Source organism: Micromys minutus, assembly GCF_963924665.1.
Source record: "Micromys minutus genome assembly, chromosome: 13".
Taxonomy (NCBI): domain Eukaryota; kingdom Metazoa; phylum Chordata; class Mammalia; order Rodentia; family Muridae; genus Micromys; species Micromys minutus.
In genome coordinates, this window is record NC_137982.1 from 24,273,869 (window position 1) to 24,301,129 (window position 27,261).

The 27,261-nt window shown below is 36.6% G+C and overlaps 1 protein-coding gene across 1 annotated transcript in view; it reads left to right on the forward strand.

Moving 5' to 3' along the window:
* The window catches only part of EPC2 (enhancer of polycomb homolog 2), a 93,756-nt gene extending 70,427 nt beyond the window's left edge, over positions 1-23,329 (forward strand). Inside the window, exons 5-14 of the mRNA XM_080927324.1 lie at positions 1,494-1,642; positions 2,601-2,733; positions 4,655-4,846; positions 7,967-8,056; positions 9,261-9,409; positions 9,510-9,853; positions 17,818-17,954; positions 19,521-19,680; positions 20,419-20,752; positions 21,627-23,329. Of these exons, the coding sequence (XP_080783450.1) occupies positions 1,494-1,642; positions 2,601-2,733; positions 4,655-4,846; positions 7,967-8,056; positions 9,261-9,409; positions 9,510-9,853; positions 17,818-17,954; positions 19,521-19,680; positions 20,419-20,752; positions 21,627-21,699 (1,761 nt within the window). The 3' untranslated portion in view covers positions 21,700-23,329. The remainder of the gene's footprint in view (positions 1-1,493; positions 1,643-2,600; positions 2,734-4,654; positions 4,847-7,966; positions 8,057-9,260; positions 9,410-9,509; positions 9,854-17,817; positions 17,955-19,520; positions 19,681-20,418; positions 20,753-21,626) is intronic.
* Positions 23,330-27,261: the final 3,932 nt, after the last annotated feature.

A 27,261-nucleotide genomic window follows, 5' to 3' on the forward strand; every position in this document is an offset into this window, starting at 1 on the left:
AGACTGGACAAGCAGAGAAAGGAAGAGGTCAGGAGTTGTAATGGTGAAGGAGTCTTTAGAGCCTCTGGTGGACATTAGAATGTCAGTCCACTGGTGGTCTAGAGGAATACTCATCCTTTGGTTTTTGTGCCTCTTACATGTGTGTGTGTGTGTGTGTGTGTGTGTGTGTGTGTGTGTGTGTGTGTGTGTGTGTGTGTGTGTCTGTAAAACATACATAACAGTAACAGTATTGTAGGCACTTTGTTTGCTCTTGATCATGTTAGCTTTCTTATTTTCAAGTGTTGTTGCTTGTTTGCTCCTCAGAATTGCTTAGAACTCTGCTCTATATTTTTTGTCACAGAGTACTAATGAGGGGCAGAGAATAAAACTAATTTTGTTTTGGTTAAATAAGATACACTTGTTAGCGTTTTAAAATGCTCCATATGTAGTACAATAAAGGAATGTGGATTTTCGTAGATGTTTATTTTCCAAGTGCAAGAAAGTATTCATAAAATGAAACATTAAACTCAGGGTTTTCTTTTTTTTTTTTTCAGTTTTTATTTTAATTCCTAATCTTTTATTTATGAAATCTTTGACATTTTTTAGGTTCTTTCTAATTCTGTATTCAGTTGTTAACTCAAAAATGAAAAGATTGCTTGAGTGTAGGTGTGTGTGAAAATTGAGAAGTATTAGAGATCTGTATTTAAATTAGACCACTATGGGGCATTTGACCTAAAGTGTACATTATTGGTGATTCTGGTGAATGCTGCTTATTACAATGAAGCCAACCTTAGTTGGCTTTTTACAGTATTCTAAAGCCTAGAGCTTTTGCTAGATTTCTTTTAACCCCTGCAATGAGGTATACATATAAGTGTAAGAATCTCATTTCTTTTTTTTTTTTTCCTCTTCCTTTTTTAGATTTCTTTTATTGGTTATTTTATTTATTTACATTTCAAATGTCCTCCTTCCCGGTTACCTATCCACAACCCATCCATCTCCCTGCCTCTGTGAGGGTATGAGAATCTCATTTCTCGAGGTGCTCAGTATACTATTTTCAGTCTTCTGAGTTGCTAGTAGTGATGTTTTGTCTTGATTATATTTAAACCCTTTTGTTCCCACTTATAGGTTTGCATGGATATATGTTTAGACACTCATTTGGGCTATTTTTTGTTTAGGTACCTTGATCTTGGTAGAACTGTTCTTTATCATTGGGTGACACATTACTGCAGTAGGAGAACTCTTAATTTTTATATACTAGGTTCAAATGGATTTTTTTCTTTTCTTCATATTACAATTATTCTTTCTATACCAATAGTTATCATCAGTTTTTCCCTACCTATTTGTTTGTACTTAAAGTTTCACAGATACACCATTGAGTTCTTATGGGGTTACTATTTGGATATTTGTTTGTTTTACTAATTTAAAACTTATACGATAATTGAGACTTAGTCAGATCTTGTTAAATAAATAATAGATAAGTTCATTATTCTCTAAAATTGTCATTACTTCAAAAGAACCGTAAGAATGATGAAGCTTCTTATGAAAAGATGCTGAAGCTGAGGCGGGAGTTCAGCAGAGCCATAACAATTTTGGAAATGATTAAGAGAAGAGAGAAAACCAAACGGGAATTACTGCACTTAACGCTGGAGGTTGTGGAGAAAAGGTAACACTGCTGCCGCACTTTCGTACTGCATACACGGCCGGGCTCACCAGGCTTTGTGATGGATGGTGGAGACCGATTGTCTAGTAGAGTTCCCTTTCTGCCTTTCTAAGATTTGTAGTTTCTAGTTGTTTTTAAATTTAGCTTGTTATGGATTTGAATTTCATTGGAATGTTTTGATGTGGAGGAGAGGTTCTCAGCTCCTTTAATACGTTTATCATTGCTCTGCTGACCCTACCAAAAAAGTATTTTGTTGGTACTTTATAACTGTAATTTTGCTACTGTTATGAATCGTGATGTAAATAGTTGATAGGCAATATATATGATATGACCCAAGAGTCATACTCCGTACGTTGAGAACTACTGATATAAAGAATTGATCTTCTTAGATATTGGCAAAATCATTGAACTTTGCCTAAGCATTATCTTGCCTATTTGTCTTTATTACTTTTTCTTTTAACACTAAAAGAAATGAACGGTTCGAAGGGAAAATTTCCTGTTTACAGCCTTCAGAAATATGCTCTGTTTTCCTACATAATTAAATAGACTAAAGTTCTACATAGGTTTTAGGGAATCTTGTGTTATTGCTGAAATTACCATTCAAAGCAATATTCCTAGTGCTTGATAAAAAACATTATGTATTGTATACCATGGTGTTGTTAAAGTTTCTTGTTTATTGTATCTCAAATTTGAACTGCCTTGTTTTTGTAACATTTCTCTTAACAATAATCTGATATCCTAAAACTAGGCTTGGTGTTAGTTCCTGTAATTTCAGCAAAAGGATCAGTTGAAGCTACTTTGATGCCACCTGACTAGACCCTTGAGACCGTGTCTCACCCCTTCTCACCCCCCAGAATTGATAACTCAATTTTGCTGATTAATACTTAAAATGACATTGTTTTGAATATGTTTTTATTATTAAACTCTGCTTTATTTTCTTATACTTTATTATCTTTTCAAGATATCATTTGGGAGACTATGGGGGTGAAATCCTTAATGAAGTGAAAGTTAATAGATCAGAAAAAGAGTTATATGCCAGTCCAGCAACTCTTCATAATGGAAATCATCACAAAGTTCAAGAATGTAAAACTAAGGTAAATATTCTTTGGAGCGCACATGAGTGGTCATATTAGTCACATAATATGGTGGTAAAGGAAGAAAATAAATAGCATATTGTTGTTTTATTATGCCACCATATTGATGGATGTTTTTATATACATACAAACCCATCAGGCCCTCAAGATCTCTACTTCTGTGACTTCTAAATCATAAGTATTAAGTGTTAGATTCACAGTTTGAGTTCTTGTCTACCAAAGTGGATTGTCTTTAATATGCTGTCTGCTTCACTAGAAAGCAGGGTCATTGCCAGAACCAGTATTTGCCAGTTACATACCTTGATTGGTGTTAGAAAGTCCTCTACTTTCTGGATAATAGTTTATTCCAAGTAAAAGAGCTAGGCTTGGTGAACATTGTATTTTTCGCTAAAGATTTGTATTTCTTTAGTACTCATTTACTGTATTCAAATGTTACTTAATTTGGATATGCAAAAATGTATAGAGCCTTTAATTTTAAGAAGTGTAGATTTAAATAAACATTGATATGAAACATCTAGACAGTAAGACATTATACATGACTTGGGGTGTTTGTGGAAAATTCATCTTTGAAAAACGTATAGTGGTAGCTGTTCATGGGTTTTTTTAACACTAAGGAAGAATGTGGAGCGGATGGCTCTTCCTCATCCAGCTCATGTCAGTTCACCCAGCAGGTTCTTATTAATCACAGGCATCTAGCCCGTCTACCTGATTCCCTTTGAATCACACCTGTGTTGATAGCCCAAAAAAGTTATCAGCACAACAAATGTTGCTTTGAAAACTATTCTTAATCCATTTATATCAATCAGTGCTTTTCCTAAGAGTATGATTGCCAGGCATTCAATATAAAATTTTAACCCATAATTACTGACAGAATTATATTGAGTCAAACTTTAGGTCTTATCTATGTAAATAAAAGTAGTTATTATTTTTAGAGATACAATGAACCACATTGTTGCCTTCCTTACCTGTGCATATAGTTACTATATTTAATTTTCACTCATATCGCCTTAAAACACGGAAAATTGCTAAAAATTTGGAGCTTCCTTCTGATCTAATCATTTGTACCCCTGATCTATCTTACCAAGCAACTTTTCTAAGTATGACCAGCCCCTCAACCCATTTCCTTCGTGCACACTGTTTCTCATTCTGAGGTACTTTTAATATCTGAACTACATGAGACAATATATAACTTTCTTTAATAATTTTAAACTTTTAATATTGTTTTTAATTTGTTGCTCAGGACAGTCATTTTTCAGCGCTTTTAAAAGTGACAGTTCTTTTATCAAAAGCAATACCAGCCAGTATATAAAACAAAAGCTTTGTGGACAGGAGAAGGGACCAAACCCTTCAGTCAGACCCTTTGCCAGATGGACTCCACAGAACCCTGGGGTATTTGAGGGCCATTTGATTATTGTTCAGTCAAGGCAATAATCATGTGTTGTAAAAAACAAAGTGTTGTCTAGCTCATAAACCTATTTTTATGCCTCACATAGACATCTTTATAAACTGGAAATTAGTGTAGAACTAAATTAATGAGTTAGTGAAGTTAGTGATCTAATTCAGTTATTTTTAAAGATAAAGCAATGAATTTTGTTCACCACAATGGATTTAAGTAAGAATTAAATTTAAATGCCTTTTAAACACGGGATGGCATGATAATAGAATAGTCTAAAAATTATAGATTAACTATTCATAAAAAACAGATTTAAACACCATGATTATTTTTCATTATAAATTACAGAAAGTAAATCTTAAACTATGTTTCCGTTTATGACATAATAAAGTTCTTCATACTTAAAACAATTATTAAAATTAACTCCTAAAGAAAAATGTATGTTTTTCAAAGAGGAGCATAATTTTTCATGATTTCTAAAATGATTTTCATTTCTTCCTTTTGGGGGAAAATTCGTCATGTAAACAGCACCCTCATCATTTGTCTTTGAAAGAAGAGGCTTCTGACGTGGTTCGTCAAAAGAAGAAGTACCCAAAGAAGCCTAAGGCAGAGGCTGTGATAGCACCTCAGCAGCCCACTCCTGAGACATTGCCTGTGATCAATAAGAGTGACATTAAGCAATATGACTTTCAGAGCTCAGATGAAGATGAATTTCCACAGGTGCTTGTTTGAAACTGTTTTAAACACATGTCCTCCTACTCTTTTATATTGCTGTATTTTGCAACGTAATTGGCATCTTAGTCTTAATTCTGCTTCGCTCACCTAGTGTTATAAAACATTTTCTACATATTTCATAAGTATACATGTATACACACATATATGTTGCCACTAGCTTCATTCATATTTGCTCTGTTATTTTTGTCAGCTGTAGAAATGTATTCTGTGTGGGTCCTTTACATAGTTCTCAGGTTTCGACTAAAAACAAGCATCTTTTCTCCCTGCATTACTGAGTCCAAGATATCAGTATTAGAAGACATTTACACATAAGTATTAATATGTACCAGCAGTGTTCTTTCTTTCATATTCTATCAACATAATCTTTTTGATTTAATGTAAATTTTACTTATTTGTCGGGTAATAGCAATTTTATTTTAAAGATTTAGAGAAGAACTAATTAAAGTTTTAACTTGTAAAAACAATTCTTTGTCAACTATTCAACAGTTTCTTGGCAAAGTATTTAGAATTAATTTTAAAAATTTTATTTTTATCATTGCTGTTTTTAAAAGAATATTTTTATATGTACATATTAAAGGGTCAGGTTTTATTTTTCAAAAAGTACCTGCTCTGACAAAAACCTATTTTTCATTTTTCTATATGACCTAAAGCATTCCAAAGAAAATACTATAACCACTTGAATCTCTTAGCAGATGTATATTTTATATTTTATTTTAATATTTTATTTATTAAAATTAAAGACAATTTGCTTTTAAAAATCAATATCAAATATATAACTTTAGCTGCAAGACTGCTTGCAAATCCTTTGATTGTTGCAGCCCTGTAAAGCTCAGCTCACAGGAATGTCCTCCTTTGGCTAGGTTATGTTTTACCCTGTCACTTACTTAGGTTGTTTTTTCCCTCAAGCAATACTGCAGTGTTCATATGCATTAATAAATACATAAAAATATGCTTTGTGTTAGATGTTTCTAAGGATCACTTAATAAAACCAGTCACTATATTTGTCAGAACTACCCAGTTAGTCATTGCAGTCATGGGAAAGTCATCAGATGATCACTTTGAAGGAATAAGGAATTTAACAAATAGTGACCTATCAAGTTCTTCAGGTAGAGAAGACAAAATCTGCAAGCAAATATAGCATGATGGAAGGGAAGTGTAGTAGTTTGCTGTCAATGGAGTCAAAGCAGAAGAGAGAGGGAAAGAGAAGGGACTGGGTAAGGAAAGCAGGCAAATGGGAAGTTGTTGAGAAGCCTAAGTCAGGAAATGACACAACTAAATAAATGCGTATAAAGCTTGCTGAGTAGTTTATTGTCAGTGCTGGTGAGAATGTAGAACATCTTGCATATGTTTAAGTCCTATAAGGATGCCTGTGACCATAAGGGGAATGTTTTCCATCCACTGCCTTAGATAAGGCCTCATTCAGCATAATTGACAATATAACAATACATTCCTTGTGTATTAAGGAATTTTCATTTCAGCTCAAATTTTATAGTTATTTACATTGTTCCTCCCCCCCCCCCTTTCTTACGTTAAAATTGCATTTTACAAGTTTTAGAGTTTCTTGAAACCTTTTCCTAAGTCTTAGAAAACTTTTGGTAGTTTTATGGTATTTTCACATTATTGGAGACTGTTTGCCTGTACGTTGTCATCACTAAATAATGTACGCATTTATTTAGACTGTAGTTCTAAATAATGTAATTCTCCCAGGGATAGATTCCAGGACACATGGGGAGAGATAATATGTTACTCAGTAAACAAGGAACAAGGGGGTAGATAAGTTTAAGAAAGCATTTTAACCAAGGCTGGCTAGCAGACTGTAGCTGGGAAGATGGAGAAACCCTGCCTGTCTGTACCGATTTTAGTACCGGTTCTCCTTCAGTTGCTCTGTGGTGCTGCCTTTCTGTGTGTGTTGGAGTCCGTCCTAGAGAGTGATACTTGGGAAAGAGTTAGGCACTTCATGCAAGAAATTGTCAGATACCTGGAGAGGGACCAAACTGTAAAGTTGAGATTTCTTTACAGTTTGAGTGAGTCTGTGAGTTGGTACCTGAGGAAGGAGAATCAGCCCCAGCTCACTATGCCTGTCTCCCCGTGGGCTATTGAAGGCATATTAGAACCTCAAATAAGTGCCCTTCTGCCTAGGTGACCCAGCTCCATAATAATCACAGTTTGGAATTAATGTGGAGGTGAAAAAATCTCTCTAAAAGAGAATATAATCTTTGAGATCCAAAACTACCACGTTAATAAGATGAGGCAGGCATTTTGTAAAAAAAATATGTACTGCAAAGTGAGACTGAGGGACAACCCAAACTCAAGGACTAAGGCTTTTTTGTTTACCCTTAGTGTGGACGTTATATTTATTGTTTCTCTGCTACACCAAAGTGTGTTTTATATGTCATCACTTACCCAGTTCTTAGGACATGGAGTTGTGTCTAATGAGTCAGCTATGCCTCAGGAGTCCTTTTCAGATTATTTAAGGATATTTGGCTGGTAGCATCTGGTCCTGGCAAAATCCTTTTTAATGTAGCAACTCTTTAAAAGTCTTTATACTTTCCTCTACTGTTGTAGTCTTTAAATTCCTCTCAGCAGCCAATGTTTTTATATATTTTGCTAAATTACTGTTTCTGACTTGCAAGGTTTAAGCAGTGATTTAAGGGGCTAGAGATGGTTCAGTGGTTGAGATCACTTGCTGCTCTTACAAAGGACATGGGTGTGAGTCCAGTGCCCTCTTCTTTCTAGCATTTGACTTTATTTTAGAAAGAAGTTTCCAGATTTAAAAAAAAAATACAACTAACTACCTATAGGTGAAGCATAATTGTCATCATCAAGCATTTATGCCTGCACAATTTATAACTATATAAATGGAATATATAAAAACTATACTGATAAGTGTAGCCTTTATGTTCAAAAACAATACCAAGTGTACTTAGATGCAAGAATGAATCTTAAGGATTTTTTGCTACAGAAAATATTTACCGGTCATTAAATGTTTCAGGCAAATTAGCTGTATGGACGCGGGTATGCTTGTGATCTGATTTGATTTTCAGTCATTATATACATTGATATATTAACTTGGTAACTGCTAAATAGAGCACCTGTTTTATGCAGGTACCATCTCCAGCATCAGAACCTGAAGAAGAAAATGATCCTGATGGGCCATGTGCTTTCAGAAGGCGGGCAGGATGCCAGTATTATGCTGTAAGAACTTTGTTTTTTGTGATATTTTTGTGAGCTGGAATTAACAGATCATTCATGTCAAGGTAACGTAGGCTGAGTCTAAAAGTGGGAAGTGAATCAATATTTCTTATTTAATGCCTCCTGTGGCGTATGAATACCAGCGGAAGAAGATGAAAGAAGCCAAAATTGTTCACAGAATATCAGAATCCTTTACTTAGACAACTCCTATTTTCAAAATTACTTCATTTGGAGCTCTAATAACAGCTTTAGCAGTTGCAAAAATTAATTGCACATGGCTAAGTTGGCTTTAGAACTTTTGGTGGCTTCTGGGTGTTTACTAGAGACAGAGAGAGAGAGAGAGAGAGAGAGAGAGAGAGAGAGAGACACAAAATAAGTATAATTTTTAACGTTTAAGGCAAAGTCATCTGGTAATTGTATCCATAAATTTTAGACATACATAGAAATCTCTCTTTGTGATTGGTGTCCCATTCTGGGTGCAGTGTTTAGAGAATGACCTTGACGTTCCATACTGTGTAGCTATAGAGTAGAAAAGATAGTTTACTCTTTAAGCATGGGTTACACACATCATTTGAACACATTGTGGATAGATAGACAGCTATTTTGAGGACAGACTCAATGTAGGAAGGATAGGGATTTGATTTCAAGTTATGCTGATAGAAGATGGGAAAACTACTATACAAGGGGGTGAAGTGCTCAGATAGCAAAACAGGATGCTACATATAATGAAAAAGACCAAGAAACAGACTCTACATTCCTTAAAAGTAAAGAGAAAGCTTAAGCTTAACCTGTGTATATACTTCCACTGGATTTTTAGTTGTCTCTTGCACCCTCTAAAAAAATTTATTCTAGCTTATTGCACAGAAAAGCTATAAATTAATAATTTCATCCCTCTCTCTCTCTCTATATATATATATATATATAAAGCAACATAAAACATTCTTTAAAGGTATTTTTAAAATACATACTAAGTGTATGTAGTTTATAGTGGGTAATTTGGACAAGGAAACTTTTGATCTAATTTGATTAGCTTTTGATTTTAATTTTATAAATTTTAACTGGATTAATACATTTTAGCCTCAGTTTTACAGTTTTTCATCTAAATTTTAATTGTTCTGATTTGCAGTCATTTTATTTTTTATCATAATTTAACTTTTCTTCATTTCAGAATTACTCCGAGTTATCTTTTTTTTCTCTTTCTTTGCAGCCGCGTTTGGACCAAGCTAATAACCATCCATGTGAAAATCCAGAGCTGACAGACTTGGATAAGTTGAGGCATAAGCATTGTCTCACAACACTTACTGTTCCAAGAAGATGTATAGGGTTTGCAAGGAGGCGAATTGGCAGAGGTGGAAGGTAAGCTGCTTTATCCTTGGTATCACTTTCTAGCTGAGGGGAATCCATAGAGAAACAGTTATATATGATACACAAATGTATGTTTTATATTGCTTTACAGGGTTATAATGGACCGAATATCCACAGAACATGACCCCGTCCTAAAACAGATAGACCCTGAGATGCTAAATGGGTTTTCAAGCTCTTCCCAAACTATAGACTTTTCTTCAAATTTCTCTCGGACCAATGCTTCCAGTAAACCTTGTGAAAATAGACTGTCTCTTTCTGAAATATTAAGCAATATCAGATCATGTCGACTACAGTGTTTCCAGCCAAGGCTACTAAATGTACAGGACATTGATAGTGAAGAATGTACCTCAAGGAAACCAGGGCAGACTGTAAGCAGTAAAAGAGTTTCTGCAGCATCAGTAGCTTTATTGAACACCAGCAAGAACGGCATATCAGGTAAGCATCAAAAGTTCTGTCCTAAATCTCTGCTGCTGTTCTTTTCTCCTTCATGTCCATTGTGGAATAATTGAACTCCTAGTAGTAAATTTTGGAAACTTACTTTCCTACTTCTACCTGGAAAATAAATTTCAGCTTACTTTCGTTTTCAGCCTAAGAGACAGCACCCTACAAAATGACTTGAATTTCACATGTGAGTGGTGTGGTGTGTGTGGGCTGAGCCTAGTGTTCGCTGTGACTTTACTGCTTACTGGCTGTCTCTTGGTCATTGCTCTACAATGCTGTCTACTTCTTATGTTAAAAAATATTCATTAACTTGGATGGAATGTAAGCATTGCTCCTTGAAAGTTCTATTGAAAGCCTTTCTAGAAAATGAATTTTTTTAAAAAGGAGGCTATTGAATAGTGATTTTAGTCTGCATGCTTACCTTTCTAGTTGAGATCAGAAATATCTTTTTCATTTTAAGAGATACTGTGCTAGATACAGTAATGTGTTTAGAATATTAACATTTGGAAGGTAGAGACAGGAAAATCAGGAGTTCAGGGTCATCATTGGCTACATAGCTACTTTTGAGACCATGTCTCCAAGTGTGTGTGTATGTGTGTGTGTGTGTGTGTGTGTGTGTGTGTGTGTGTGTGTGTGTAAATATAATGAGTTTGTGGTCAAGTAATTGAGTGTTTTCACAGTATATCCACTATGAATAATACCTAGGCATACCAAAATATAATTTTGATTTTTTTTTTTCCTGTGGATAATCTTGTTATATGTTTACAAGTATTTACAAGTAATGTAATTTACAAATATGTCTATAATATATATACTGCAATTATGCATGGTAGCCAGTGGAAATTTATTAAATAAAACCTGTTATTTCACTTTTAAAAGAATTTATTCAACAGTTTCATGAGCATAAGTGATATATTCTGGTGACCTATGTTCCTCTCCTCTTTCTTATTTCCTCCCAGCCCTTTCAAAGCCCCTCTTCTACCCATGAAATTCCTACTCCATTTTCTTATCTTTTTGTTTTGTTGTGCATTTGTTTGCGGACTCACTGGGTTTAATCATGGCCCCTATTGTGGACGTGGGAGTGAATCTATCCACTGGAGTATGAATGACTCACCCTAGCTACATGACTGAAGATAGCTAACTTCCTCTCCACCAGCAGCTCTAGATTGCCATTAGTTCTCCTGGATGGTGCAGGGACCCATGAGATCCTCCTGTCTGAATGTTTATTAACTGATTCACTCCTGTATATGCCATAGAAAGTCATTGATAACTTGTGGATTCCTGAGTACGATGACCATGTCATAAGCAAAGACAGCATTTTACAGCCTTCTTCCCTGTGGTTCATCTGTAGTGCATTTTACTCCTTTCCTCGGTGTTTCCTGAATCTTGGATGGGATAGTTTGGGAGCTTGTTTTAACACTGAGCACTCAGCAGTCAATTGTTTTTTTGCCTCTTTACCAGCTGTGAAGTCTGCATGAACTGTTACTGACTACAAGAAAACATAAGCATATCTAAATTATTTCCTGGATGCTGCATTTGTAGGGTGCTGCAGTTATATTAAACTTCTATATAGTTATTTTAAATTCCTTCAGTTTGGAATCTGGTGTCAGTGGTACTCACAGTCTTGTGTGAGAACTGTGTTACAGTTTGGTGTAGACATCCACCCATTCAAGGGTTGCAGTAGAAAATTAGAGTTGTTTGAATAAGTGGAAGTTGGCCTACATTTCTCCCAATATGTTGGTTCCTTTTCTCCAAGCTGAACTTTAAGAAAATGATGCCACTTTCTGTATAGTTTGTGAGTTGGTGAAGCTTAATGAGCCTTTAAATCTGAAATGGATAAAAATATCTTGTATAATTTGAGATCTTTGAGTTTCTAGGAATCTGTTATTACAGGAAGTTAAACAGTATTGAGTCTTTTTCCAGCCAATTCCCAAGATTATTCGAAATTATATGAATAGAAATGTCTTACCAAACACTACTCAAAAAGGAAACTCAAAACTCAAACCATATCCTATATAAGTGTTGATAACTATGTTTGACTATATGTTGACTTTTTTAACTCTACCAGTATATAGCATGTTTAAAATAATTTGAATGGCTTCTCAATTTGAGTATTTACAGATTTCTACTATATGTCCCAAATAAATTCTGGATTTGACATAAATATTTTCTAGATAATATATTACATGTTTTCTGTTGCTATATCAATTCTGAATATATTTGATCCAAAAATATCTGAACATATTAATCCAAAACTATAACTTAATATAACTGAAAATGTTTTCTAATAATTAGCTATCATAATGAGGTACATTATCTATGTATCATGAAAAAAAGCATTTAAATTACCATAAGTATATATTGTCTGTCATTTTTCCTATATTTTGTAATATATAATACCATACCTTTCTATCTTATTTTGATCTCTAAAACACACACTCACAAAGCATGTAATCCCAGCACTAACAGTCGAAGCTGGCACATCTCTGGAGCTCACTGACAGACAGTGGAGCCTCCTTGCTAAGTTCCAGGCCAGTAATAGAATCAGCTCTTTTTTGGTTTTGGGGGGGGGGTTGTTTTGTTCTTTGCTTTTTTAAGGGTAGACAGCACCTGAAGAATTACACCTGAGATTCTCTGGTCTGCACATATGCACATGTACTTGCACATACACAAACATGCATACACACACAAAATAAATGTTTATAATTAATTAATAACAAAGATACATTGGAGGTTATTCCGTGTGTGTGTGTGTGTGTGTGTGTGTGTGTGTGTGTGTGTGTGTGTGTGTTGGTATGTGTGCCCCTATGCATATGGTTATGTGTGTGTGTACATGTATGGAGGTCAGAGGTCAATGTTGGTTGTCTGATGCTCTGCAGAAGCAGGATTTTTTACTGAGCCTAAGTTAATAATTACCTGAGCTAACCAACCAGTGAGTTCCAGAAATGTACCTACCTCTGTCTTTCCTGTACTGGGACTACATGTGCTTTCTGCTTCACCCTACTTTTAATGTGAGTACCTAGGAGCTCTGGTTGCTGTAGTTATACAGCAAGCATTTTACCAGCTCTACCCTCTCCCCAGCCCTAGAATTCAATATTTTAAAATCAGCTTTTCTTATTTATATGTTAGTAAAGCAAAGAGTTTATATACTTCTAGGCTGCCGGGGGTCTTCTAGTCCTTAATATCATGAAAGTTTTTGTTTTTAATAAATTTTTAACATATTGGGCATGTTCACTGGAGAAGTTCGTGTTTGTTCAGTGGTAGAGCTTGCCAAGCAGGTCCTAGGTTTAGGTCCTTGCACCACTTTGGGAGTGAGGGTGTCCAACATGGAAATGTAGGTACCTAGTGAGCTATTATTCTAAGCAACAACTAGATAACTGAAAGGGACTTCCCAGGACAGTTCAGTAAATACCCATACGGGTTCCCTTCTGTGCCTTTAATAATTTTGTCATTTATTCATTCAGATGAACTTTGGTCTCAAAAGCTGTGTATTTCTTTAAAACTAATAGGACAGTCATAAAATTTTACCTGTTGGAGTTTTCATTCCTTGCTGGGAAACCCCAATAAATGGAGAGTTTAAGCAGAAATGGAATCCCATGTACTTAGTGGTAGTTGTTGTTTCTATGGCATGTTCTTAGTCCCTCAGGAAAGAAGGTAAGGAGGCTGTGTCATGTACGTCTCAAAGGCTAGTGGCCTCTGTGTTCATGTTCTTCGTAAGCATGATTAACCTTCTAAAGTCACAATCTCTGTGTTAAAAATGTTTCATTTAATGTATTGACTAAATAAATAAATGGTTATTTAGAGATAGGATCTCCATGTAGCTCAGTCTGGCCTCAAACTTAATGATCTTCCTGCATCAGCCTCTCAAGTGCTAGAATTACATATGTAGCCCATCATATCCAACTTATATTTATTATTTTTATATGCTTCAAAGAAAATTTAAACATGTGTTCTAAATATTAGAAAGACTAAAACAGAAAACTTATTTTAAATGAAATAAGAAACATTACTAATTACTAAATAAAGGTATTATTAATATAAAAACTCAACAGAACTGAAAAAGGAAAGAGGCTATATTGAGTATAACAAGTGAATAAGCCAAAAAAAATTATGTCATAAAATTATTTACACTGTTTTATGTACAAAGCACTGTGTCTCATGATTGAAAAGTCGAAGAAGAAAATGGTGTCTTCAGGAGCTGACAGCACATGGCAGCATTCCATCTTTTTAGAAGTAGAGGATCCTGGAGTCAGTTGTCACTTGAAACTGACACTTTTATAGTATAAAGCTCAAGAAAATATGTTTCATGTAAAACAGCTTTATTGATCAAACGTGAAGGGCCAGATTTTTGTTCAACATGGTTTTCATTGATACAGTTCAAGTTAACATGATACAGTTTTCCTTTTTTTTTTTTTTTTTTTTTTTTGCATGATTTGATAAATACTAATACCCTTTTGACTAACAGCCTTTTTGAGCATCTCCAGATACCTTACAGTCATTAACAGTTTATATGGTGTTCCAGGAGGAATTCCTACATTTTCATTTATTTAGTTTCTTTTCCCATTCCTAAATTGCCATGAAATATTTGCAAGGGTAAAAAGTGTTAGGAAGTGAAATTGCTTTAACAACTAATGTAAATACTCATAAGGCTGTATTTATTTGGGGAAATTCTGGTCACCTCTTAAGGTCAGAAGAAAAAATCAGGGCTGAGATGTTAAAATGCTGTAGCATGACTGCTGGAGGCAGTCTGTATTATCACCTTTCAGGACAGACAGGTTTGTGGTGACCGGAGAGAACTCAGTTTGCTCTTAAGCTGCCAACCTGTGCAGTAAACTAGTGAGAAGAGTTTATATGGCTGCAGTTTGATCCATCACCACTTCTGCCTGTACCACTGCCACCCTGACCTACGAAGAGTTCCTTTCCTGAATTCCATCAACTGTGACCTTTCTGATGCATTTTAATGTATGCCACTAGATGACTCACTCAGTGTGAAAAAAGAAAATAAGTCTCTTGGGAATATTCTAGTAACTTAGGAAAAAATAATCCACTGAGAAAGTGTTTTTGATCTAAGTTTTACTCTTTCTCACAAATTCATCAACCCTGAGAATCGGCTCACCACATCTCTTGGCATCTTTCTTTTTCTACCACTCCCGTGAACAAAGGAGTTAAGGTGCTTTATGCTGGATGTGGGTACACATCTATAATTCTGGCTCATGAGAGGTTGACACAGATCATCTTCCATTGCATAGTGAGTTCTGCACCAGCCTGGGCTATGTGAAACCTTGTCCTAAAGAGGGTGGGTAGTTGTTCCAGCATTGTATCCAGAATTGAATAAATAAACAAACAATACTCTAGAAAATTCTAGATAAAAGAATGGTTTGTTTGAAACAGGAAACACCCTGAACATCAGGAATAGAAATAACAAACTTAACTTGAGTAAAGGGTACAGGATAATTTTAAAAGCTTATCTGTACTGTAGAATTGGGTTTTGTTTGATTTTAGGTTTTGGCTATGGTTTTGTTTGTTGTTTTATCAGTGATTCTTTACCAGAACTGTGATCAAGAATGAGAGTTTTAGTACCCTTTTAAATATATACATAAAATACTACTTGCTCACTGAGGTGTGCAGAACACTTAGCAGACAATATTTTGTTGGCTGAGACTAACTGGAGAGTGGTCTCAGTGCATCTTCAGCCAGTCTTTTAGCCTTAGCACGATCACAGCCAGGTACCACCACACTCCATACCAAAACTAACTTATTTAATTAAAAACGACACTTTGTTTGCTAATTTAAATAACAATGAACTGTCCCATATCTGACACATTTAAGAATGTTTTAGAATATTTGTGTGAACTTTAGTGGTTAAATATCCTTTATCAGAATATTTGAAATCTAAATGCTCAGATTAGAAACTCTTTGAATGAATACAATGGGAAGGTTCTGTTGGGTTTTGGAGCATTTCTGATTATCAGAGTTAGTGTTTTATTCTAAATTGCTACCATTTTTCCAACTGCCTCACAAGGCTTTGGAAAGAGAAAAAGGGTTCTATTCACATTTCTGTTTTTAAATGGCACTAAAGTGTGATATCTTACTGTTTATCCATAGTTTAATAAGCATGAGTCTCACTTTTCCACAACATAAAGCTCAGATCTACTCACAGACCACTGGTCCATTGGACTGAGCTAGCTTTGGATTCTCTACCTTTCCCTTCCCAAATGGTTCAGCATAGAAGACATATAAGACTTGCTAAATTATTTAGATTTATGGTTTTTCTTCCTGCCTTCATATCTAATAAGCTATTTTTTCATCTCTTTTCCCAAGGTTTTCAAAAAGCTGGAAATTCATGAATACTTCATATTTTCATTTGATTTTGAAGATTGTAACTTTAGACTTAATTATTTTATTTAAAAATAGAACACTTGCAATGAATTTAACATGTACAAAGAAAGACTTTTGATTTTGTTGGTAATTCAGTAAAATAACTATTGTGTACTTCAAAAATACAGGTAAAGATTCTAAAGTGAGCAGTATAATAAATATGCCAGTGTTTGGAATCTTCTAGAAATAAAATATTTACTTCCCCTCATAATTCAGTAGAAATTGTGATGCAAAGCTTTGTCCATCTTGCTAAGCACAGCTCATCTCTGTGTCTATATCACTGTCAAATCACTTTCAAAATATTCTTATTTGATAACCTTACTGAACAGAAACTTTGGGAGAATAAGATCATATTTATTAGATCACTCAGCACATGGAAACACTGATGTTACTTTGTTTCTTCCCAGATGTACTGTGGGACTTTATATTAATAACCCTTTTTCTAGTTCATTTTTCTATAATCACCAAGATTCCTAGGGCACATTCTGCATGGGAGTAGACAGTAAATTATTACTGATTGAGTAAAATAGAAAAAAAATTTAATAAGTAGAATTAGGCTGGAGATGTAGTTTGTGGTGGGATTGCCTTAGCTAAAGATGTGGGCCCCATAGCACTGCAAAGAGAAAAGAAAGAGTGAGAATTACTTTTAAAGTATGTGTATTCTGGTGTCGTTGGACACTTATATTCTCAATGAGTGCTAATTTCTATGAAAATACCTTGAATTCACTAGGTTGGCTCATCAGTGACATACTTAAATATGAGTTCATGAAGTTTCATTTACATTTCCTTGAGAAAAAAATATAGCTATTGTAACTCTTGAATTGATCCTCTGTCGAAAACTTCAACTTAAAACCCCTAACTTCGTACACTCTTGAGAGCATTGTTGGTTACATCTGAGGTTTTATTGTAACTCTGGTTTTCTGAAAATGCCTCCTTCTATAGAATTGATCTCAGACATTGACAGTGACTGTACTGGCTTACACTGGGGCTTATGGCTGCTGAGTGTGCTTGTTTTCTACTCCAATTTAGAATCAGAAAAGAAAGTATTTTCACTTAAGTGTCATGAAAACTGGCAGAAGTCATTTTGTCTCTCATTAAGGCTGGAACTTGGTTATTAATATTTACAGTAGTAAATACATATATTTATCATTATTATTACTGCTGTTATTCCATGGGCTCTCTAGTGTGGAGAACTAAGAGACTCCAAAGCTGATGCCAGCATGAGGGCTCAGTGAGTAAAGAAAGACACTTGCCACCAAGTCTGAAGACCTAAGGTCTATCCTCTGACTTCTGTGCATGCATTGTGATACATACTCACATGCTAAACACACAAACATTTAAGAAGAAAATACATAAAAATTCAAAGACAGGTTTCAATTCCATCATGTTATACAGTTAAGACTGCATAGGAACAAAGGAGATAGTAGGCATGAACGCTCAGCACTCGGAAAGATTTGCCATTGGGATTCTCCTTTGCAGATGTATATTGTGGCTTGTATTTGCTTTTTATCTTTATGGGTTTATGTTGTATTCTGCTTATGGTATTAAAGACACTCTAATATTCTTTTATCCTTTATTAGTAACAGGGGGCATCACAGAAGAGCAGTTTCAGACACATCAACAGCAGCTAGTTCAAATGCAAAGGCAGCAACTTGCGCAGCTTCAACAGAAACAGCAATCCCAGCATTCCTCACAGCAGACACATCCAAAAGCACAGGTGACCTCTCACTCTTCTTTCTCAAGTTCCTACAGGTGGCTTTGCAGCTCTGTTCTTGAGTTTGAGAATTAACTCAGATTTTTTTTATTATTAAGTTAATCTCTTTCTGAATGGCTAGTTTCTAGACTAGTCTCTGGTTATTTTGAGAGCTAAATATGGTAGTTTTGATTTAGGAAAGAATTAACTAGTTTTTAGAAGGATTGTTGAGAGTTTATAAAATAATTAACTATTTTTAAACCTCCCTTATTTTTTTTCAAGAGTATGGCTTTTCTAACCTCTTCATCAAGTTTATACTAAAATACTATGTCAATATAGCTTAGGAGAAGAAGGAATGCTATTAAATTGTGTAGTTAATCTAAACTTCACAGGCCCCCTTGCCTGTGTGAATCGCATTTCCCTGAAGGGAAAAAGAAATGCCACCAGAAGTTTCTAGACACCCATAAATACAGACACAAGTGATAGGAATGAAAATACTACAGAAGCCTGCAGGAGCAAACCCAGCAAAAGCAAACCTTGATATGAGCCTTGAGAGACTTGTGGGTCACGGCTTCTAGAACTGTGCAAGAACATGGTACTGTTGCTTTAAGCCATCAGAAGCAAAACAAAAATAAAAGGACATAGTCTCAAAGTTGAATCAGCAAGATAAACTTCACATTTAAGGTCTGAAGTTTCATTGTCCATAATTTTGAAGATTAACAATCTCAGTATTGACTAAAAGTTAGCTCTGTTTGGTCACATTCTCTGAGTTCTCAGACCAAAGTCATGAATTGACACCATGGAAATCTCAGTGACCCTGGTTGCTATCCATACCCTTGTGACAGTCCCAGTAGATCTGGCTTGGCTTATAGCCTGTGGCTATCTGTAACTGGTGGCAGCCAGTTCTACACAGAAGCATGGAAGAGTGACCACTATACTTCATTTGGTTTGCTTTTTGTGAGTCTCTTCAGATAAGGAACCTGAAGTGTTTGCAGCCTGCTTCAAAGCTGGGTCAGTCTGGGTTTTTACATTGTGATAGAGTGGCTGTGAGTCATGTCGATGACTTCATTTCATCTGCAGTGTCTGTTCATCAAGCAGCTTTTATTTTATGTTTATTATATAGGAAAATTAATAGGACATGGATTTTTCAGGTTGATTGTTCTTTTTCAGAAATAACTGCTTTCTAGTTTATAGGGATTTCTATGCTTCGTACACCAAAAAAAGTCTGAAGTCTTAAATCTCTCATTTAGGAACTTTTTGTGACTGTTCAGGATTAGAAAGGCAATATATTCCTTTTGAATTCTACACATTCCTTAATATGTTCATTAATCACAAATCACATCCAGCAAAACAGAGCATAGGGTGCTGGCAGGATGGCCCAGTGGGTAAAGGCACTTGCTGCTAAGTGTAAAACCTGAGGTAGAGCCCTAGAACTAACGATGTGGAAAAACAGAACCAACTCCTGACTGTTGTCCTTTGGCCTCCCTCCACATGCACGTGCTGAGATCCCCCAGCTCCACACACCAGGAAGATAGATAGATAAATGGATAAACGTGGAGAACTGAACTCTATTGCTGTCTGTCTTCATAGGGCTCAGGCACCTCTGACTGTGTGTCTAAAACACTTGACTCAGCCAGCGCACACTTTGCCGCATCTGCAGTGGTCAGTGCTCCGGTTCCAAGTCGCAGTGAGGGATCCAAGGAACAGAACACTGGCCACAACAATGTGAACGGTGTTGTCCCGCCTTCAGGTATGACTGGGTTTCTATAATACTTAATAACTTGAAATTGCTACTCATCCAGTTGGGTGTAATCTTGTCATATACATGTAAGAAATGGATACAGTGCTATTTAGAATGCCTTGGACTGATACAGATGAATAGCTGAGTGTTTTCCAGAATTCTCACTTTATCTTCCATATACTTATCTCCATCCATTCTGATTCCATTCATGGACTATCAGTTGCCTCAAGTGTCAGGAAATCCATGGAGCTCAGTGTTAACCACCCCCACTGGATCATCTATAAAGTTAGGAAAGCTTTCCCATGTGCACATATGCAGAGGGACATCCCTCACCCCCATGATACATTGTGGCTGTGAAAGCCCATTTGCTTCTTACTGCCAGAGACATGCTGCTTGGTCCTCTCACAGCTCCCAAGCTCAGAATTCTCTGGTTCTGTTTACATGTATTCAGGATCACTTTTTCTTTTTTTTTTTTTTTCTGCAGTCCACCCTTGCTGATTTATATGCCTGTAAATCCTTAGGGAAATCCAGCTGCCATTTTTATCTGTCCTATTGTATTTATCTTCAGGGTTGACACATACAAAGGTAGCAAAATGCTTTGGAAGCCTCCTTATTATGACTATTATATGGAAAATAGCTTCATATGTATTTAATTAGAATTTTATTTTTATTACTGAGTTCCTAATTTTTCAAGCATTTTTAATTGCCCCATCACACTAATGGAATGCTTTTTCCCCTCTTTTGCAGGACCTTCTAAAACATTATATTCCACCAACATGGCTTTCTCATCCAGCCCAGGGGTTTCAGCTGTGCAGCTTGTAAGGACAGTTGGCCACACTGCTACAAACCACTTGATCCCAGCGCTGTGCACAAGCAGTCCTCAGACACTCCCCATGAACAATTCCTGCCTGACCAGTGCAGTGCACCTCAATAATGTCAGTGTTGTTTCTCCTGTCAATGTGCATATCAATACACGGACTTCAGCACCATCGCCAACAGCCTTAAAACTTGCCACAGTTGCTGCCAGTATGGACAGAGTGCCAAAGGTTACTCCCAGCAGTGCCATCAGCAGCATAGCCAGGTGTGTGTGTTTTGGATTTCATTCTTGAGCTGTACACTAGCTGTCCCAAATCAAGAGAAGGGCCTTTTTGCTTTGTACTGCTCAAGTGTATCTTTTAACAGACTTTATTTTTCAAAAGCGTAAGTTTTTGCTCACTGCAAAGGAAGCTCTTTGCCTAGTAGCATCCTTAAATGCAAACCAGAGTTTTAAGAAGACAAAACACAAAAAAGTCAAATTGACTGATTGTACGTATGAGTATTCGGCATGCATGCATGCATGTGTGTTTACCATGTGCATGCCTTCTACCCAAGGATACTAGCAGAAGGCATCAGGTCCCTGAGTTACAGATAGATGCAAGCCATTATCTGGATGCTAGAAATAAAACCTGGATCCTCTGTAAGAGCAACAGTGCTCCTACTGAGCCAAGTCTCCAGCCTCTGTCCTATCTCATTTTTACAGATTGGCAGCATAGGTTGGAGCTGTTATCAGTTACCAGAGCTTAGGTTGAAATCAAACTGTTATTCTTTATATTTTAAAAAAATTTTTTTTATTTTTCTAGTATGTATATGTATAAATTTGATGAATTGTCTAAAACTAAAGTTTTGCAGGGCAAGTTTTTATGTTTCTTTCAATATTACTAATGTAAGGAGAACAGTAAATCAGAAGAAAATTGACCTGCATGGGTTAATAAGTTTGTGATCTTAAGCTATAAAGAGAAACTTGGATTAATCGTGTTATATATTCCCTAATCTATCATTAGCATTAGAAATTGTGGAATTTCTGAACTGAAGAAAGCCTCTTGATTCCTGCCTGGAAATGATAAAAACATGACTTATACATAGTCAGTATTTTCTCAAGGTTACGAATGCTTATTCTCCTCTTTGCCTTGTTGTAGAGAGAACCACGAACCAGAAAGACTGGGGTTAAATGGAATAGCAGAGACAACGGTAGCCATGGAAGTGACATAACGGAGCGCTGTGGCTTTGACCTGTGTGATGGTTGCAGTTACTCATATTCCAGCGGAATACAAAGGACACTCTGTGGATCACAGAGCAGAACAATGGACCTAAATGGAGTACAGTATACCGGATGTTAAGTCGATATATGATGTATATTTTGTAAAATTGGGAAAATCACTACCTTGTAAAATAGTTTATTTGTATCATCATATTATTTCTGTTACTTGAATAGTAGATATTCATCATCATGCTTTTGCACTTGAATTTGCAACTGAATGGATTTTAAAAATAATTCTTTAATGGGATCATGAGCATGAAATGGGATCCTGCATCACTTGTTTTAACTATTTATTTTGCCATGTTTACATTTTGTATCTTGTAAAAAAAATAAATCCAACTTTGTGTCTAAAAAGTTAAAGATTCATAGCTAGGAAATGAAATTCTTGTAATTTTTTTCTAAGGGAACTGTAAAGTTTTCACTTGGTTCATTTTGTTTCACAATTTGACTAGATGGACTTTTTGGTAAATACTTTAGTGGCATTTCACTGTCAAATACGACTTCAAGGCAAAATAGTATTTTCTATTACTGTGCAGGGGAAAGGGATGGATCGATACATGCAAATTTAATGTAGTAACTCACTTTTCCATATATTTTGAATGTATATTTCTATTTATAATACCAGTTTATAAAAAATAATTACACAGAAAAAGTGGACTAGGAAATTATGCATCTAGCACATTTAAACTGTGCAGATAAGAAAATTTTTCATGGATTACATTTTATCTGAAGACTGCATATTTTAACTGGCTTTAAAACTGTAACACACCACATAAAAGATATTTACCAGGTATGTATTGCATCATATCATTGCAATAATTATTGGAAGTCTATATATCGAGCCATCCCAGGTTTTGGGAGGGGGGGAGGGTTGTGGCAAGATTGTCTTTTCAATTTTGGAGAGTTTTCCTGTGGCTACAAGGCAAGTAACGGGTTGGAAAACGTCTGACTGTAAGTGTTGGACACCTTCATAGTGTAGTGTTTAGTGACTTTTTTATACGGTTCTTGTAAATTAGATACGTGTAGTGGTGTTTCAGAATGTTTGTTTATGCACTAGTTCAGACAACTTTCCCTGTTACTTGTTCTTGATAAGTGAAACCTGCAGGGAAATAAAAAATACATATCAAAACACGGCCATGCTGCATATGTGTTTATTTCACCATGTGCACACAGCGTAAGTGAGGACAGGAGGGACAGGCCGGCACGTGCAGCACTTGTCCCCAGGCTTTCCTGGCGCTGAGGAGGTCTAAGGCTCGTCTCTGGGCTCAATTGGGTTTCAGAGAATCCAATATAAACTACCTTTGCTATGAAAGTTCTTAAAATATTTTACAGAATGTAAGTAATTTGCAGTATAGCAGTCACTGAAATCTCATAAATGAGCCTCATTTTATAAATAAATAGAATATAGTGTAGAATTATATTGCAAAGGGGTTTTGGAAGTCCTGGGAAATGTAAATATTTTTAATGAATACTATTAAAACCATTTCAAACTGAACATAATTTTATACCTTTTTTATATCTGCAGTCCTGAAAGTTGTAAACTTATTGTCAGTTAAGTTAACGGGCCAGGATTTCTGCTGAGAGTGGTTTTTATTCAGATCCTAAATGTAAAGCAATTTATGGTCAAAACCACAGGGGAAGAATAAATTTAATTACTTTGTCGGTTGTGACCTGATAGGATCCATGCTCGTTTTTGCCATACTACCTCTGGGGTTCACTGCTGATGATATAAAGGAAATAATTTGATTGATATGTATATGACTATGTTCATTCTGCTTACAGTTGGATGTATCTTGCTATTAAGAATTTGAAACAACTCAGTGCTAATTTCAGAGAAAGCTTCTCCCCTCCCCCATTTCACTGAAGTAAAGCATGAAGTTAATTTGCCTTATGTGATATATGTGTGTGTATGTGTGTGTGTTTGTGTGTGTGTGTGTTATAAGTAAGAGAAATGAGAATTAGGTGTTTGTACAATTTCTAGAAGTGGTAGCAAGTACAGAACTTACGAAAGACTGGTGGCCGGTTGGTTTGTTCTTTTTGGAGAAAAATAGACAACCTCAGCCTTCCGTCCTCTGTTGGCTGTACCATCATTGACTGCATTTCAATTACCCATGCTCACGGATCCAGAACTTCGCTGTTGAAGGGTGGCTTGTTGGTTGCTCTGTGTGCTTCCAGAACACTGGGGAAATACATTCCTTTGGAGGGAGTAGGTGTGGGAAAGGGTTTTACCTGTATGTGTGCATTTATTTAAATTACACAAAGACTTGAGTGCTGAGTCATCCTTTCATTGGTATAGGCAAAATATCAGACAAACTGCATTTTCTGCCTTTCTCAGTAAGTCAAAGTCAATATTACCATACAGTTCTAAGTATATTGGAAGATGTGTAGTGTGTTTCTCTTGCAAGAGACCCAAAAAGAAAAAAAAAGAAAATATTTGCAGTGTATATTTTTTAAATGTATACATATAGCATTGTCTTTTAAAAATAGAGTACAGTGTTTGCAACTCTGTTTAGTACCTTATTGTTAATATGAGTCAGGCTGGTTGGCGTTGAGAATAGTGAAAAAGGCCAATGTCTTAGAAACTTTGACCTAGTATGTTTAGGTACACTTTTCAATATAATGTGTATTTTATTGTCTCTTAACCCCTTTAGCAAACAGTTCTAGAAAATGCTATTTCATTTTACAAGTCAGAAAATGGTCGGAGCAAGCTGAGTTCCTGAGCCAGGTCATTAAACCTAAGTAGTCACTGCTGAGCACCATTTCCGCCTTTAGTGTGAAAGTCTCCGGAGCTGCCTTGCTGTGCTTGCTACCATCTGCAGCAGTTCAAAGCTTCCCCCAGAAGACAACCTCCTCCTCGCCCACACTCTTCCACTACCACAAGTTCTGCTTCTCCAGACCTAGCCAGTGTGCTCCAAAACTCTGTCTGTGTATACCAGTGGGAGCAGGACTTGGCCAAGTTGGCTCTTTCTAGATCTTTGTTTCCGCATCTGTAGGATAAGAAAGTTCCTGAGACTGTAAGAGAGGCCTCACTGATAAACTTGGTAGAGGCTCATGCGTGGCCTGTGCGGCACTGGTTGTTTGCCAAGGAAGTAAGCTGTGTCATTCAAATGAGTCTAGAGCTCTTGCAACTCATATCAGAGGCTGACAGCTCTGAGTGTGTTGCAGCAGACATTTAGATGAACTCATGCGGAATAATTGTAACCAACTTAGTGACTATACCAAGAGAATACAGAATGGTAGAATATGAAATTTTAAGACGGGTATTTTAATCCTTTTCCAGTCTTATCCCTGAATTTTATCATTTAGGCAGCCCCTTCTATGCCCTTGTCTGCACCCATTGCCTTATTAACTATGTAGTATCAATAGCAAGTTTGATGAGTGCGTTCTGTACCTCAGGCTGTCCGAAGGGCTTCTTAGATGTCACAACATTTTACCATACTTCGGTAACCGCCGTGTACTTCAGTAATCATTTACTTGGCACAGAATTTTGGGTTGTCCCAAGACAGAGTCTGATGCCATATCAAATACTTTACCTTCAGTGTAGAAATCCAAACCATTTTAGAAAATCACAAATTCCCAAAACAATTGCATACATACTCAAACTCCATAACTACTCCTACACAGAAAACTTCCTCTGCTCAATTTTGGGCTACCAGGGCATGTGGGCACACAACTTTTTTTTTTTTTTAAATGTGTTGAATGCACTGTCTCACTGAAGAAAGTTGATTTTGGTCAGTAACAAAGAAATGAGGTCAGGATAAGATAGACAAGATGAAGGCTTTGGGTTTACGCAAAGCGTGTTAACACTGCTGACGGATGTCACTGTGTAGGTTTGGAGTTGCTGCAGTCCCCTGGTACCTGGGCTTCATTCTAATCTAGTTGTTCAAGTAGAGAAGGATCCATTTCTAAGCTCCTTGGGTTGTAACAATTCATTTTCATATGGCCATGAAATTCATGTTTTTGAAGCCATCACTGAAGGTCATGTCTGCTGCTTGGTGATGAAATCTTTTGCCAAATTGTGTAAAGAAACAATTTAAGGCACTCAAGTACAAACAGCTGTTTTGTTGTGCAGGCTATCAGGTCACATCAGCAACCTCGAAGCCTTTGTAGAAGCTGGATTCAAGACCAGTGAGCAACAGACCTGAGCACCTGTCTACGTGGGCAAGGTGAGAGAGGAGCCCAGGGAGGAAGAGGGCAGACGAGATAGGAGAACCATGCAGAAGCTGAGTGTGGGGGAGAAAGGAGTGCTCTGAGGGAATTGAGTAGAAATCCTCAGGGTGTAAGAAGTAGAGTGAGGAGATATGAGGAAGCCTGAGCACAGTTCCATCCCATGTTTCTGAGCCTCAGAATTTCTGAGATTTGAAACTATGCAAGTCATGGCAGGGCACACCTATAGTCCCAGCTAACTTAGGAAGCTGAATCTGGGCCACAGCAAGACCAATCCAAGTGGTAGGAAGTTCCTGAAAATAAAGGTAGGTGCTCACATCCCAGGCTGATTGGACTAGGCTCGCCAGAACTGAGTCAGAATATTACTTGGTGCTTAAAATATAAAAATTTTCTCTGACCGGGCATGTTTCCAGCCACTAGAAATCATGCAGATTTCATATATAAAATTATCAACTGCTTTACCCCTTTAAGCATGTAAGAGTGGGGTTGGGGGGGCACTCTTTCAGCAGTCCACTGCAAATTTTAAATGTGGCTCTTAGATATACTTCACACCTTAACCATCTCAAGCAATCCAGGCTTCCATGTAACTTCCAGAACATTCTCCTCCAAGAATCACCCCTCCATGCCAGCGTGACGAACACATTCTCGAGTCTGTTCATCTATATACTGTTCAAGGTTTGCAGCCTCTCCAGACCTTGCCTTTTCTAATTTGTGTGTGTCACTGTGGTAGGCCCACAGGGATACATCCCAAGGCCTCCAGTGGATACCCGAAGCTCGGGAGAGCATGGCACCCTCTATTCAGTGCATCAGCTAAAAGAAAGGTGTTCCAGGACCTGAGTGGGTATCAGAATCCATAGACACTTCAGTTTCAATTCTAAAGTGGCACAGCATTTCCATTGGTGAACACACATTCAATAAATATATTCTTTTAAATAATATTATTTTTGAACTTATAATTACCTCATGTCTTCCTTTGTTGTGGTTCGTAGGTTCCATAGCTAGGTAGTAGTATTGGTTACTTTCCTCCCTTGGAAGCTTGCATGGAACCTTCTAGTACCATGAAAGCTAGTCCCTAGGGATGAGGCTTTCAGCTCAGACTCAGCTCAGGTCCTCTGGTCTTCCATTCAAAACACAGGCTGTCTTCTGCAGTAGCAACTTACCCTCTACTTCTAGGAGGCAACCAAGGACAGACAGCAACAATGCCCTGTGATGTTTTGGGAGTCTCTCAATTCTGACCAAATCCTCAAAAGGTTGCTTCCCATACCCAGTATTGGAGTTTTTATTATACAGTCGATGGCTCTTGGGGGAAGCATTGTCACTCCAGATGGGAAATTTTTATTTAAATT